General features: G+C 44.4%; 1 protein-coding gene across 1 annotated transcript in view; it reads right to left on the bottom strand.

Moving 5' to 3' along the window:
- Positions 1–16,951, bottom strand: part of fat2 (FAT atypical cadherin 2) — a 172,840-nt gene that overhangs the window by 5,910 nt on the left and 149,979 nt on the right. Inside the window, exons 20-23 of the mRNA XM_055642663.1 lie at positions 16,524–16,678; positions 14,683–15,133; positions 14,207–14,360; positions 9,835–10,415 (exon numbers count right to left, since the gene is read on the bottom strand). Of these exons, the coding sequence (XP_055498638.1) occupies positions 9,835–10,415; positions 14,207–14,360; positions 14,683–15,133; positions 16,524–16,678 (1,341 nt within the window). The remainder of the gene's footprint in view (positions 1–9,834; positions 10,416–14,206; positions 14,361–14,682; positions 15,134–16,523; positions 16,679–16,951) is intronic.

The following is a 16,951-nucleotide window of genomic DNA, read 5'->3' as shown; positions in this document are numbered from 1 at the left end:
ATTCTGAAAATGAGGAGAAGATTTTTCCCAAATAAATTTTATTTTTGCGAGGATGTTTCCGTAACCGGCTTCCGTCTCCGCACTAGTATCCTATGCGATCTTTGGTGCGGAGGCGGAAGCCGGTTACGGAAATGGGGCCAAAAATTACCCATGAATCTGCCCCATGACCGTACTATGTCTTTTTCGTCGAATGATCTATCTTGCTTGCTATAGGATCTTTGGTTTATAGAAGATACCGCACAGACACAGGTCCTTCGGCCCTACTCATCCATGCCGACCAGTTTGCCTGACCGGGCTAGTCCCACTTGCCTCCCCATGCCCACATTCCTCAAAACTATTCCTATCCATGTACCTTTCCAAGCATTGATTAGTAGGGGTGTCAGGGATTATGGGGAGAAGGTAGGAGAATGGGGTTAGGAGGGGAACTTATGCCTTTAAAATGTCATAATTGTATCTGCCTCTGCCACTTCTGGGGTGGCACAGTGGCACAGAATAGAAGGCTACTCCTCACAGTTCCAGAGATCCAGGTTCTCTCTGGGACCATGTCTTTTTGGTGCTCTGATTTCTTCCTCCCTCCAAACACCCCGCACCTCCCTTCTCTCCATATCCCAAGGATCAATTTATTAAATGGTTGCGGATCCACTTCTGTGAGCAGCACACAGAGTGTCTCCTGGCTTGGGCGCCGTCTTGGATCAATTTGCCTCTGTAAATTGTTCTAATGTGAAGATGACCAGCAGAATTTGGGTGGAGTTGGATTGACTTGATTGAAATGTACAACATGGAAGCTGGCCACTTGGTCCAGCAGGTCCTCCTGAAATGTGGGAGAAAACCGGAGCACCCGGAGGAAACCCACGCGGTCACAGGGAGAACGTGCAATCTCCACACAGACAGCACCTGATCAAATCTGTGTCTCTGGCTCTTTGAAGCAGCAGTTCTACCAGCTGTGCCACTATGCCGCCCCTAGGAGTTGAGGGAAATGTGGGAAGAATAGAATGGGATCGGTGTAGCATTAGTATAAATAGATGCTTAGTGGGTGGCATGGACTTGCCGGTTGAAAGGACTTGTTTCCACGCTGTATAACTCTGCGTGTTGGCCTTAACTCAATATTCCTGTTTTGTTCCCCCATTATTCCATCATCTAAAAATCTATTTACTCCAGCCTTGAGTTATAGAGTGATAAAGTCACAGTCATACAGCATGACAAATAAAATTGTATTATATTGTATGAAAACAGTCTCTTTGGCCCGACTTGCCCACGCCGACCAACACGCCCCATCAACACGAGCCCATCTGCCTGTATTTGGCCCATATCATTCTAAACCCATCCTGTCTATGTACCTGTACAAATGTTTTGTCAACATTGTGATAGTCCCTGCCTCAACCTCTTCCTCTGGCAGCACATTCCATACACCCATCATCCTTTGCGTAAAAAGGTTGCCCCTCGGATTCCTATCAAATCTTTCCTCCTTCACTTAAGCCTATGTTGTCTGGTTCCTGATTCCCCTACTCTGGGTAAAGGACTTTGCACATTTACCCAATCTATTCCTCTTATAATCCTATTTACATACTTATTATTCACAATGTTTAAAGTAGAGAACTCAAAGTGACTCAATTGTTCCCCACAGGCCAAAAAGTGCTGCATTCACTTCAGTTCCACATCTGAACCATCTCCTAGTGCTGATGAATATCAACCTGTTACAAATTGCTATAAATCCTACGCTGGCCTTAATTGTTTCCAGCATTCTTCTGTTGCAATAATCTATACAAAATAGTTCGAATTGTTGGCAGTTCAGTCTTTGTGTTCAAATTTCTTGTGTCCGAAGAGGGTCCTGACCTAAAACGGCATCTATCCATGTTACCGACAGATGCTGCCTGATCTGTTGAGTTACTCCAGCACTTTGTGTTCAATGCAAGACGTTAGAATCTGCAGTTCCTTGTGTCTCCATTTATCTTATCTCTGTTTTGATGAGCAACCCCCTTATTTCTAAGCAGAGACCCTTAGTTCTAGGTTCTCCTCTAGGAGGGAACATCCTCTCCACGTCCACCAAATTAAGATACATGAAGATCTTATGTATTTCATTCTTAGTCACTCCTTACTCTTTCAAATTCCAGTGGTTACAAACTCAACCTTACCAATCTTTCCTCAGAAGTCAATCTATCCATTCCATCTATAGTGGATGGAAAAGGTCTAGAGCCTAGTTTGTGCTGAATGACTTGCCCACAGACATGGTGGGCCAGTGATCCACTGTTGTCCCTGGTGTCCATAAGCAAATGGTAGGGGGGTGGGCTACTCTGACAGACTGGTTATGCCGAATTGGACCGCATTGCCTTTTACAATTCAGAACTGACAGGCCCATTAATAACGTCTCTTATAGAGCCTTCCAACAAACTTAACGACTCTGTTGTGCCTTGTGGGAATCATGAACCACATCTGCACTGTTCTACATTTGTAACCAAATCACTTCCTAAGAACAATAAAAGAAAGCAAATGCTGGAGCAACTCAGAAGGTCAGGCGGCATCGCTGGAAAGAATGGTTAGGTGACATTTTGGGTCGGGAACCTTCTTCTGACTGATTGTGGGGGGGGGGGGAGGGGGGGAGAAGAAAGCTGAAAGAAAGGAGGAGTAGGACAAAATCTGGCCGGTAATAGGATGACAGACCCTTGAAGGGTCTCGACTCGAAACATCGCCCATTCCTTCTCTCCAGAGATGCTGTCTCACCCGCTCAGTTATTCCAGCATTTTGTGTCTACCTTCGATTTAAACCAGCATCTGCAGTTCCTTGTATCCCTCTTCAGAACATTTTGCTACTGGTTATTTTTTTTGTTCAATTTCTAGAATGTTTATATAATTTAATACCCTACTATAACGTCCGATTTATTTTCTGCCTTAAATAGTTTGTTTAATATTCAATCTGTGATTCTTTCTTTACAATTTTGTTTCCACTTTATTTTTTCTTGTTCCTTTGCTTTAGATAAGGCTTTTCCATTCAAACAATTGATGAAGGGAGGTTCTGACTCGGCAACAGGACCTGACCTGCCAGGCAGCTAACACTGAGACGGCAGTGCCGCTGGGAGTGTAATAATGGCGGAGAAACAATTAAAGGAATTGTCAAAAAATATTCATGTTGTTGCAAGTGCCCCATGGCTCCAGCATTTATCGAGCTGCTGTGTCATACACATTAGGGAGGCCCCAAAGTTAGGCTTCTGGCCTCACCAGCCGTCTCAGTACTAACAGAAGCAAATCGTTCTCGACCTAAGGCTCTGCTTGAAAAGGAGAGACTGACTTAGCAGTCACGTGCCAGTCTTTTATCTGCCTAATGAACAAGGATTACAAGAGAAGATACAGTATCCTTTTTCAGTATGGGATTCAATATGTTTCCTACATTAGACTGCAAGGTCTGAAGAAGGGTCTCGACCCAAAACGTCACCCATTCCTTCTCTCCAGAGATACTGCCTGTCCCATTGAGTTACTCCAGCTTTTTGTGTCTACCCTACATTAGTCTGATGGTTGTATTTTTAAAGTAGTTTGTTTGGCTGGTAAGAGCTTTGGGATGTTTCAAAAGATTTATATAAATGCAAACCTTTCCAATCTACTTTATCCTCCTGGAAGAGATATTTTTTCTGAATAAAATATCCCTTATTTATCTCACCCAATAGATGATAAGCAGAGTTCTAGTCATTACGTAACTCTGACAGCAAGAAAACAAACTTCTATATCTGCAGAAAGAGGATGGCTATGAATTTGTTTTAGATTGAAGAAGCAGTTTTAATGGCAGGACTGCATGTGGTATTATGCAATAATAGAGTAAGGCTGAGCAGAGGGGCACTAGGACCCTGTGTGCCAGAAGCCAGGCTCCAGTAACCGGTTGTGTCTGGAACCCAGGGTGTAGGCAGTTAGAGAGAGGCCTGGGCTTACACGAGGCTGTTGCAGTTGCTGCTGTTATTGTACAGATTAAAGGTATACTCTGTTTACGTCGTCGTACGAGCCTTATTACAAGCATAACTCGACATGGTGCCAGAACTGGGAGACTTGTAAGCAAGAAAATAAATAAAGAAGAAGAGGACGGTGTATCGTTTTGGCGGGAAATAGGAGACGAGCTGGCAGATATGGCGCAACCTACACCAACTGCTACGTTCACAATACAAGCTCCAGAGCCATTCGATTTTACCAAGCCTCAAGAATGGGAGCGTTGGATCAGGAGATTCGACCGCTTCAGGCTTGCAAGCAATTTAAACGCGACGTCGGCAGAAAACCAGGTGATCACGCTAGTGTATTGCATGAGCGATGAAGCAGAAGATGTGCTAAAGGGGCTAACGCTAACTGCAGATGCGAGGAGGGTGTACACGGATGTCAAGGCAGGCTTTGATGCATTTTTTGTGCCTAAAAAGAATGTTATCTATGAAAGAGCCAAGTTCAATCAGCGTGTGCAACTGCCAGGAGAAATGGTGGATTCCTTCATCACTGCTCTATACGGATTAGCCGAACACTGCAACTATGGACAGTTACAGAACGAGCTGATCCGCGACAGGTTAGTGGTTGGGCTGAGAAACGTCTCATTGTCCGAAAAGCTACAGCTAGACAGAGACCTAACCCTTGAAACTGCTATAACAAAGACAAGGCAGTCTGAAGAAGTTAGACGACAGCGGTTTGACTTAAGATGAGAAAATAGCGATGCTAGCAAGTGCTCAAATGTTGAAGCTGTGCATGCTAAAAGCTAAAGAAAACCCAAATTTCCCTCAAAGCTTCAGTCACAAGCACAAACACCAGGCAAAAATAGACTTAATACACGGCCTCAGCCAGGTTCAAAGGCCTGTAATAGATGTGGAAAAATGACCTCGCATGGAAAATTGGAATGCCCTGCTAAAGATGCTGTGTGTCACAAACTGTGGCAAAAAGGGACATTATGGCAAAGTGTGCAGAAACAGTGCAAAATCTCTCAATGCTGTCACTACAGAGGAAGAAGAGAGCTTTTTCCTGGGATCCGTGGATGCTGGAAAAGACCCGTGGACGGTGCAGCTACAAGTGAGACAAAAAAAAGTGTGCTTTAAAATAGATACTGGTGCTGATGTCACCGCCATGCCAGCGGAGGTGTACCATGACATTACAGGGGGGCATGATGTGAAGAGCCTGGCAGTGTCGACACGCCCATTGGTTGGGCCAGGGGGCAATGCACTCTCTGTCCTGGGCGTAGCCAGAGAAACACTGCGCAGAGGCAACAAGACAGCCATAGAGGACATTTATGTAGTAAAAGACCTCCCACTGGCACTGTTGGGAAGACCTGCCATAGAAAGGCTTCAGCTTGTGTGCAGGGTTGACGGCATCACCTTGGAATCAGAGGACACCAACATCTATGTAGACTCTGTCATCAGCAACATTCCTGTCAGTGGAGATTATCTGAGCAGCCTACGTGAGCACCTGCAGGCAGACAGCACATGCTCTGCACTGATGGAGTACTGCACAGACGGCTGGCCCGACAAAAGCCAACTGCAGGGAGTGCTGAGACATTACTGGGCTGGTAGAGCAGTGCTGACTGTGCACGATGGGCTGCTGCTGCAGGGCACGAGGCTCGTCATCCCATCAGCCTTACAAGGTGATGTGCTGCAGAGACTACACGAAGGACACCTGGGGGTGACAAAGTGCAGGGGCCAGGCCAAACAGATGCTATGGTGGCCAGGACTCAGCAGCCAGCTGAATGACATGGTGCTGAAATGTAGAACCTGCATCCAAGAGCGAAGGAACGTCAAAGAGCCGCTGATGCCAACGGAGATGCCAGACAGGCCTTGGCAAACCTTGGGAGCTGACCTATTCACGCTGAAAAACAAGACTTATCTATTAGTCGTAGATTATTTCTCAAGATATGTGGAAGTTGCGCTGCTATCACCCACAAGGTCCACAGATGTGGTGGTGCACCTGAAATCCATATTTGCTCGTCATGGAATTTGTGAATTTCTTAAAAGTGACAATGGGCCCTAGTTCTCAGGTAGCCACTTTAAATCCTTTGCAGCAGAGTATGGCTTTATGCACATCACGAGCAGCCCCAGGTTTCCTCAGAGCAATGGGGAGGCGGAACGCGCTGTACAAACCGTGAAAAACCTGCTAACAAAGGCGTCAGACCCATATCTTGCATTGCTGGCCTACAGAGCAACCCCTCTACAGAACGGCTATAGCCCGGCCGAGCTGTTGATGGGGCGCCGCCTACGCACTACAGTTCCTGCCCTTCCAACCCTGCTGAATCCAGTTTTGCCTGACTACAATGCGCTGGGGGCCAAAGAAAGGGAGAAGAGGGTGGAACGACGCAAGATCCTTTGACAAGAGGCACGGAGCGAGAACTCTGGAGCCACTAATACCTGGGGAGGATGTGTGGATCACCGATGCACGAGTCCAGGGCAAAGTGCTATCTACACACAATGCACCTCGCTCTTATATCGTCCAGGTGCCTCAGGGCACACTGAGGAGGAACCGGCAGCACTTGGTGCCGCTGCAGACCAACAGTGAGGTAGTCGACGCGGATGAGCCACCGGTGGGAGAAGAGCCAGCTCCACCAGAGCCAGCTCCACCAGACCCAGCTCCACCAGTGACAGCATCACCCAGCGGAGAGGGCCCCACCACAGAGACTGTGCGGACAAGGTGTGGGAGAGAGGTTAGAAAGCCGAAGAGACTTGATTTGTGATTTATTGATCTGTTTTCTACAATAAAGAAAAAGAGAGAGTGAAATGTGATGTGAAAATGTTCTGTAAACCTGTTACATTTACCTGAAACCTGAAAGAATAGTTCACAGTATGGTAACGTGTAAGTTATTTTATTTCTATTTTGCATGCTTAGATCAGGGACAGGTCTTCCAGCAAAAGGGCAGAATAAACCCCTTAAGACCTGCAGAGACAAAGGTAGTCCACCCTTTGTTCTCAAAGAAAGGGAGATGTGGTATTATGCAATAATAGAGTAAGGCTGAGCAGAGGGGCACTAGGACCCTGTGTGCCAGAAGCCAGGCTCCAGTAACCGGTTGTGTCTGGAAAGCAGGGTGTGGGCAGGGAGAGAGAGAGGCCTGGGCTTACACGAGGCTGTTGCAGTTGCTGCTGTTATTGTACAGATTAAAGGTATACTCTGTTTACGTCGTCGTACGAGCCTTATTACAAGCATAACTCGACACTGCATTTCCTCTATGACTCTTGGGAAGGTAATCATGAACCCCAGCAGTCCTTCTGGTATAGGTCCTTCCACAAACCTCTTAGAATAACATAGAACAGTGCAGAACAGCCAACAATGTTCGTATCAAACATGATGCCAAGTAAAACTAATGTCCTCTGCCTACATGTGATCAATATCCAGATCTAAAAGCCTCTTAAATGCCCCTATCGTATATTTCTCCACCACCACCCCTGGCAGCGCGTTCCAGACCCTCACCACTCTGCAAAAAAAAAATAGCATCACACATTTTCTTTAATCTTTTTACCTCTCCCTTTAAAGCTACAGCTTCTAGTCTTTGACCTTTCCACCCTTGGAAAAGGGTTCTGACTTTCTACTCTATCGATATCTCTCATAATTTTATATGCCTGGTGGGAATTTTAGGATTTGAACCCATCACCACTATGAAGGGTGATATACTGTAAATTCAGGGTGCCTTCACATGCAGGTGCTGGTATTATTATGTATCTTTCATCCTTATCTTTCTTGAGAAATTTGGAGCTGCTGTCAAAGTAGCTTGGGTGAGAAACACTGGTGAATTTATCAAATGGTGCATCGTGCTGTCTGAATACTGGTGTTGGAAGTAGTGAATATCAATCAGCTCCAAACCAATGGAGTAAGTAATATGTCCAACAGGATACATTTTGGGTCGCAAGGGTGAAAATTAATCCCATTATCCTCCGGATCAAAAGCTAATTGTGGACACTGCAAGTCCATCTGACCTCCCCACCATCAAAGGGATTTACCGGAGTCGCTGCCTCAAAAAGGCAGCCAGCATCATCAGAGACCCACACCACCCTGGCCACAATCTCATTTCACTCCTGCCATCGGGAAGAAGGTACAGGAGCCTGAAAACTGTAAGATTCAGAAACAGCTTCTTCCCTACAGCCATTAGGCTATTAAAAACTACAACCTCAAATAAGCTCTGAACTACAATAGACTATTATTGCACTACTATTGTGTGTTTTTTGTGTGTGCGTATGTGTGTGTGTGTGTGTATATGTATGTATATATATAGATATGTGTGTGTGTATTTGTGAGTATGTGTATATACACACTGGACTTTGTGTTTCTCTCTCATTAATCAGATTGTTTACAGTGTACTATGTTTACAGATTCTGTTGTGCTGCAGCAAGTAAGAATGTCATTGTTCTACCTGGGACATAGGACAATAAAACACTCTTGACTCTCTTGACTGTTGATAGATTTTCCTTCACTTGCAGAGATCAGTGACATTGAATCTGGCTACAATTCAATGCTGCTTTGGGAACATTTTCTACAGGTTGGGACAGGTTGACCAGAAGCCTTAAAGGCCTCCCAGGAATGCCATTCTAGGACACGATACAGACTTAAAAAAGTTGAATTTGCTTCAAAAAAGTTGGATTTGGCGAACTATTTTATTTGAGCTTTATTTGAACTTGAGCAAAGGAATGGTGCACCATTTAAATTCTGACATTATACAGATTGATCCATCCTATTAGATTGCCTTATGAGCAAACAAAGCAAGAATTTGACACCTTCAAGCACATGGTTCCCTTTCATGCTTTTATTAATACTTATTTTCAGGAAATGCTTATGTTAGCAAGACCACACCTAATGGCATCTCCATGGCATCTTAAGAAACTGGTGAGATGCTTCCTTCATGATCAATTACAATCCATGAATTAATGTTGCTCCAGGAAGGAAGTGCTCTCACACCTTCTGTTCTTATCTCTGGCTTTTGTTCCAACCAAAGATAGACACAAAAAGCTGGAGTAACTCAGTGGGATGGGCAGTATTTCTGGAGAGAAGGAATGGGGGACGTTTCGGGTCGAGACCCTTCTTCAGATTGCCTGCTTATCAATCAATCCCCCTCTGCCTATTACCTGCCATGTTTTGTCCTGCCTCTCCCCTTTTCCAGTTTTCCTCTCCCACCCCCCACCACACACAATCAGTCTGTCGAGGGTCTTGACCCAAAAAGGTCACCTATCCATATTCTCCAGTGATGATGCCTGAACTGTTGAATTACTCCAGTACTTTGTGTCCTTTTAGGAAATGCTACATTATTGGCTTAGAAATGACCCATTTAAACCCACTCAATACCAATTGGGGTATTAAAGCCATTATGCTGATCTATTGCAAGCTGCGCATTTAGGTAATTCAGTATATACATGGCATCAATGCTGGAATTGTCCTGATCTACTCAGATCATTTGGTTAGAAAGGAACTGCAGATGCTGGCTTATACTGCAGACAGACACAAAGTGCTGAAGTAAGTCAGTAGGCCAGGCACCATCTCTGGAGAAAATGGATGGGTGACATTTTGGGTCAGGACCCTTCTTCAGACTGAAAATGGAGGGGTAGGAACTGGAAGTAAGAAAAAGTCAGAACAAATAAGGGCTGCAACAGATGACCAATAAAGGTGAAGCCCATAATGGCCCATGGAAGAGGTTATAACAAAGGGGTACGTTGATGCGAATAGTGGAACTAGTAGGACGACTAGGGTGGGGGAGGGGGGGAAGAGAGGGAATGCAGGGGTTGTGTGAAATTAGAAAAATCAAATTTCATAGCACACTGGCTCAATTCACTGGCCTGATAAAATTAAATCAGAGATTATTAAACATATAATTTGTTCCCAATAGAAAGAACACAAAGGAGGAACTGAATGCTCTTACCTTCATACTCGCACTCCCAGGTGGTTTTGGGGATGGACTCGTTGTCTGAGTTGGATGAAGGAGGTGGGGGGAGGTTGGGTGCCACACTGCACACCACCGTCGGCCTGCCCTTGCAGTGGGACGGTGTGAAGGAGTTGAGCTCTGGCTGTACCTGGCATCCGAATCCTCGGTAGGGATCTTTGTTTAAGTCGTAAGTGGAGCCCTTGAGGATATTGAGCGGGATGAGAGCTGATGAATGTGACTCGCAGCAAGGAGGGATCTTGACGGATTCGCTCTTGGAGAGCTCGTTGCTGCCGAGGACACTCAGCATGGGCTGCTTCTTCTTGCCGCACTTGAACTTACGGAAGATGACAAACAGAGCGACTAAGATGCAGACTGCCAGGATGGCCATTGCTATCTCAATGATTTCGTACTTGCTGATCAGCAGTGGAGAACTGCGCAAGAGTTCCTTCACCCAAGTCTCACACAAAGTGCCGGTGTATCCAGGCACGCAGCTGCAGTTAAAGGAACCATGCATGTTCTCACAGCTCCCATTGTGCTTGCAAGGGTGCTTCAGACATTCATCCAAATCCTCGTCGCATCTGGAAATTGAAAGCAAGCAACTGTTAGGGGCTTTCATGGAGATGAAACACTTGAATTGATCGATTGATTGAAAGATTGAAAAATACAGCATGGAAACATGCCAACTGCCCATCGAGTCCACGCCAACCATCTATCACCCATTCACATTGGTTCTATGTTACAGAGCTGCCAACTTTTGTCAGAGCTTTCAATATTCTAGTACCTGAAAATCATTATTTTGCTGAGGAAATCAGTATTTTTATGCAGTGCCATTTTGCTGAAATTTTTTTTTTTAATGTGCGGTCATACCCATGTAAGACTACAAGGATGCATAACTCTGTTACCAATTGACATGTCTTCCACGCACCTTACTTGAAAGTGCATTCATTGCCATCTCTTTGCTGTTTGAACGGCTGCCTCCTGCTTTTAGCACCAGATGATGATGTAGAAGCCATTTTGGAAGCCTCCCTCTCCCTCCCTAACTCCCTCCCCTTCTCTCCCTTCCTCCATCCCTCTCTCCATCCCTCTCTCCCTCCCTCTCCCTCTTTCTCTCCCTCCCTCCCTCTCTCTCTCTCTCCCTCCCACCCTCTCTCTTCCTCCCTCTCTCCTCGTTCCTTTTTTCTCCCTCCCTCTCTTATTCCCTCCCTTCCTCTCCCTCCCTCTCCCTCTCTCCTTCTCCCTTCTCCATCCCCTCCCTCTCTCCAGCCCTCCCTCTCTCCCCCTTGAGCCCACCCACCGTTCTGTAAAATCAAGGCCAATCCCAATGTAACTGCAATCCCATTGGTAACCTTTCACCACTAGCCTTATCCAGCATTCTACCACTGCCTGAAAAACAATCAAAGGCTCAAAGAGAATTCCAAAGACTCATTGGTATATGAGAATTTTCCTGAACAGTCTGTGACCCATAGTGTTGTGGCCATAGGGCTATGTGTAAAGCCCATAGGGCTATGTGTAAAGCCCATAGGGCTATGTGTAAAGCCCATAGGGCTATGTGTAAAGCCCATAGCGCTCCATCCGGTAGCGCTATATTTGGAAACCCACAGCGCACAGCTCTTTGTTTCAATTCCCACGCGTTAAACTGACAGCGTGCTGTTTAAACCTGGAACGGGACAGGCAGTGACTCTGGAGAGAAGGAATGGGTGACGTTTCTGGTCGAGACCCTTCTTCAGACTGAGCTGAACTCTGTATTTAACAACACAAAATCGTACATCAGTATTCTTATCGCATTTCCGTACAAAATACGGGAAATCCGTGCTACTTGGCAGCTCTGATGTTATCACATTTTCACCCCCATTCCCCACACACTAGGGGCGACTTATAGAGGGTAAGTAACCTTCAAACCCACACATCTTTGGAATGTGGGTGGAAACCCACGTGGTCACAGGGGGGGGTGTGGAAACTCCACACAGACAGCACCCGAGGTGAGGATTGAACCCTGGTCTCTGGCATTGCCACTGTGAGGTGGCAGTTCTATGAGGTGTGCCACTGTGGTGCCCTGCGCCATTGTACCAACACAGATTCTATTTAAAATCACCATTTTGAAACAGGCAAAGTCGTGGTCAACCTTGAATCCTACTACAGATGGTTCAGCAAAGAAAAACGGATCAGGATTTAAACTCTTCACTGTCTCATCACGACTGCTGTTTTGTGTGGTGGGAGCACGGAAAGCTTTGCAAGAGAATGCAATAATGATTATTTGTCATATGCCCGGATATGAACAGGAACATTGAAATTCTTACTTGCTGCCGTTTTACAGGCACATTAGATAACAAAAATATATAATACATTTTCAACTATTCTAAGTAAACTAGACCATGATGGTGCAAAGACCAAAGTATGTAGAGCAAACATCGTAGAACAACTAAAGTGAATAGAGCAACCTCCACAATTCACAAACATTGATAGCAAAACCTACCGGCGAATAGAACACAAGGTGTTGGAGGAACTCAATGGGTCAAGCAGCATCTTTTTTTTAAATATAATTTTTATCAAAATATTTATTCAATTATTAAAAATATTATTTACAATACAATAAAACAAAACAGAACCCGCAGTTTGTCCAATACAAGACAAACAAATATACTAATTAAATTACTATACAACTATGTTACAATCCTTGTCAAGGATACATTCAACCCCTTGCGGTGCCCAGTGGTCCCGGAACTCCCCCAGGCTGCCCTTGGACAGCGCATAGTCCTTCTCTAACACCACCCGTGCGTGGATGTAACCCCGGAAAAGGGGCAGGCAGCTGGCTCCGGCAGAGCCCTCTTCCACCTGGCACCGTGACTCGCGGATGGCCAGCTTGGCCAGGCCCAGGAGCATCCCAGCCCAGACATCTTCGGCCCTACCCTCTCCCCTACCCACAGGGTCAAGCAGCATCTATGGAGGGAATGGATGGGCAATGTCTCAGGTTGGGAACCTCTCTTCCTACTGAAGGACATTGCCTGATCCGCTGAGTCCCTCCAGCACTGAGTTTTGCTCAAGATTTCAGCATCTGCATTTTCTTGTGTCTCCACCAGGGAATAAGACTGATGCCACCTCCAAATGGGCGAATTTCAAATTATTCTGATGTATAAGAAATTGTAGGCAGGCAGCAAAGGATATTTCCTTCTTTTTCCTTTTAAAATGTGTTATCTTCAATTGAAAAATTGCTTTGCTTCACTGTCTCTCCAAGTATACAACTTTCACTAACACTGAAGAACCTTACACTCTTATCTCTGAAGTAACAAAAGACTTAGATGAGATCTGAGCGATGCTGTTAATATTATGATGTAATTCAATCTGACCGACACAAATAAATTGCTTCCAAGTTAAGGTGAGTCAGAAAAGGTAAAGATGAAAAAGAGCTATGAGGTTATAAGGTCTCAAGTGATAGGAAAAAAATTAAGCCATTCAGCCCATGAAGTCTATTCCGCCATTCAATCATGGCTAATCTATCTCTCCTAACCCCATTCTCCTGCCTTCTCCCCATAACCCTTGACTCCCGTACTAACCAAGAATATATCTTTCTCTGCCTTAAAAATATCCATTGACTTGGCCTCCACAGCCTTCTGTGGCAAAGAATTCCACACATTCACCACCCTTTGACTAACAAAATTCCTCCTCATCTCACCAAAATATTGTTGGACTAATTGAAGGAAAGCTACATTTGGATGAAAGCAACAGAAGGGGACTTTGTTAAGATAAAGGTGAGAGAAGGTTCATATCTGTTATCAAACCGACATGTACTGAACAACATTTTTTTATTCTGAGTACCATTGATAGAAAGGAACTATATATTGGAAGTAGAGTCAATTCCACGGTTAGCAGTACTGATCAGGTGGAGTAATTCTTGAGGTTGGCCAGGTCAAGAAGGGAAAGTTATAACAATCTTGGTGAAAGAAGGTAAATTAAATTCCCTGTATATCCGTGGCAAGGAATAAGAGAATCATGGAGAGATAAGCATTGAACTGTAAAATAATTGATGCCAATCTCCCAAAATAATCTACACGCGTATGCGTTTGGGTACGGGCTGATCAGGTACAATGATTCCACAATGAGGAATGTTTGGAATGACGAAGATTGACAGCCCCTGTAATATTATGCAAGAGTTAGATAGGCATTTAGTATGATTTTCAAATGAGGGGTGCACAATGGGAGCACTGTTTTCTTAAATAAAGTGCTTTGTTTCAAGCAATGAAGCAACACATCAGATATAGCCTGCAGCTAGTGATGTGAGAGATTTTATTTAGCATACCGCAATGTTTAGCCCTTCTCTTTGTCAATACGGAGGTGGAAGGAACAGAGGCAGTGAATGTAATTAGGTCTTTACCTCGGTCCTGAAAACTCCTTTGTGCAGTTACACGTGTAGCCACTCTTATGTGGGATACAAGATCCGCCGTTTGAACAGGGCTTTGAAAGGCAAGGGTGGTTGATGAGCTCACAGTGCACACCAAGTATGTTCTTTGGACACTCGCAAAAATATCCTGGATTAAAGACAAAAAAATATATATTTACATATTCTGTTATAAACTGCACTGGTAACAGCCTTCTTTGCCTTTTCTGCTAATCTTATCCACTTTTCCATTAAACCTTCTGAGCTATTATTTGTAATCCATAAATATCATTGGAACCTCATTCTTCATTACAGAGCATAGACAATAAAGGTTAATGATTTTGCCGGTATAGGGGCATTTTAGTTACTAAATGAACTGACTGAATTACCAGATGAGCTTAGATAAATGTCCTTTAAGTCCACAGCATGCAGGGCAAAATGTCTCGTCTTTTACTGATGTGTGGATTACTCACCTCCAGGTGGAATTTCCTTACACAATCCTCCATTCTGACATGGCGCTTTCATACATCCTCCAACACGGGGGCAGCAAGCTTCGATTCCCATTGACGTTTCAATGGCCACATATGGCTTACTCTCCTCACCATCTTCACTCGTGTTCCTTCTCTGGAACTCAATAGAACGAAGGCACCCCTTAAACTCCCTTGTCATTTTCTTGTGATTATTGGGTCCCGGGTTGTCCTCTTGAACTTTACCCCCAAAGAACACTGCAGGATTTCTGCGGCAGGTTTTAGAGAGTGCAGTAGAAGCAATGTGCACAGTGTCCAGCACTAGCTTTGCTAACGCGTTGGTTATCTCGACCACAACAGAGTGCCACAGGCCATCATTGACTGATACATTGTTCACTGACAAAACACTACTCATCCCATCACAGGCATAAGTGAACACCAATTTTCCATCGATAACCTGTGAAAGACAATCAAAGCGAAAGATTTTAAAATATGGTCACAGTAAATCTCTAGAAATATTGTTTCTATCAGTATTAGTTTCATGTTATGCAGGCAATGCAACCTCGTCAGGTTATCTCATAGGTTCTAGGGGCAGAATTAGGCCATTCAGCCCATCAAGTCTACTCTGCCATTCAATCATGGCTGATCTATCTTTCCCTCTAAACCCCATTCTCCTACCTTCTCCCCATAACCCCTGACACCCATTATATTGATCAATTTCCAGCATCATCAGTTCCCCTCCTGTTTCAGCAGTGTGTTTCCTATTATTTACAATCTTTCTCATAATTTTTATTATATTTTCAACCATCAGCCATTCACTCTCAGGATGTTATACCCCACCCATCCCTCACTGAAGTTAAGATAGACTGTTCACCACCTTGATGGATAATTGTCCCACAGGTGAGCTTCTGAGGATGTGCTCATTTTGTCACGTTTCTACCTGGAGCCAGATAATAGTTTTGCAGTAGGTGGGCATTCAGCCCACAGGTCTGTGCTAGTTTCTATCAGAGATAGTTTCTATCAGAGCACACAGAGGGTGGTGAATGGCCGGAATGAGCTGGCAGACAAGGTGGTGAAGATAGATACAATTACAATGTTTAGAAGGCGCTTGGACACATTTTGGACAGCAAAGGTGTAGCAGGATAGTAGCTTAATGCAGGCAAATGAAATTGGTATAGACAGGCATCACAGTCGGCATGGAGGAAATAGGCTGACAGGTATTATTTTTGTGTTCCACAATACTGTCATTCTATTTATTAAGAAAGTCTGAAAGATATTCTGTCGATCTTCATTACTAAAAGAGGATGATATAATAACCATCTCATCACAGTGGTGGAAGATTGCTTTGTGCAAATAGGTTGCAGTGTTTCTCTGGGCCAATGTCATTACAGCACAGAAAGAACTATTCAGCCCATTCCTCTCCCTATTCCTATGGCTTTACTCATCAATTTCCTCAAGTAGCTATCTAATTTCCTTTCAAAGTGTCAAAAAATAGCAGAAATGCTGGAAGAACTCAGCCAGTCAAGCAACATCTGTGGAAGGAGACACCAGGGAGTGTTTGTGTCAATGACTCTTCCTCAGAATTTGGGGAATGGTGATGGGATGATGTTGCGCTGTTGGAAATTGTGAAGGATAATACACTGAATGCAAAGCTGTGAAGCTTATACACTATTGATGTTAAATAGACCAGCTTGTGGTTATCAGTGTTTTTATCACTTTCTTGAGCAACTTTCTTACTCTTTGATCAGACTACAAATAAAAATTATCTGGGTTATCCTGAATGTGAAAGGAATGGAAGTAAATGGAAGTCTCTCTCTCTCTTTGCATTGAACCGATTGTGTTCTTACCTCAACAAGGCTAGAGTCAGTTCCACTAGTGTACATCACGACTGCCTCTCTCTGCACTGTTTGCATTTGGAAGTTGACCTTTATCTTCATTGGATCTTCTTCACTCAAATAACGATACTTCAGGTAACTGTCGCCAGTGAATCTCAGAGAAGAATCTGAAATATTAAAATATCTTTGATGCATTTTCAGCCGACAACATAAATGGGAGAAATAAGTTCATAGTCAAGTCACAAATGCGAGAGCCATTTTATCGATGTGCCATTTTATGGCCCAACTCAGCACTCATACAGAGATTTGTCATTTTACTGAGAAGTCCAGTGTCTTAATTTGGCAAGAAGTTTTTCCAGCCTGCCGCTTGTGCTGTTGGCTGCCTGTGTTCTCCATCTGTAAAATCCTTGTGGACTCAACTAGGCATTGTAAACTTCTAT

This window comes from Leucoraja erinacea, chromosome 11 (assembly GCF_028641065.1).
Source record: "Leucoraja erinacea ecotype New England chromosome 11, Leri_hhj_1, whole genome shotgun sequence".
Taxonomy (NCBI): domain Eukaryota; kingdom Metazoa; phylum Chordata; class Chondrichthyes; order Rajiformes; family Rajidae; genus Leucoraja; species Leucoraja erinaceus.
Note: the sequence above shows the minus strand (reverse complement) of the source record. Positions and strands in the feature narration are given on the sequence as shown.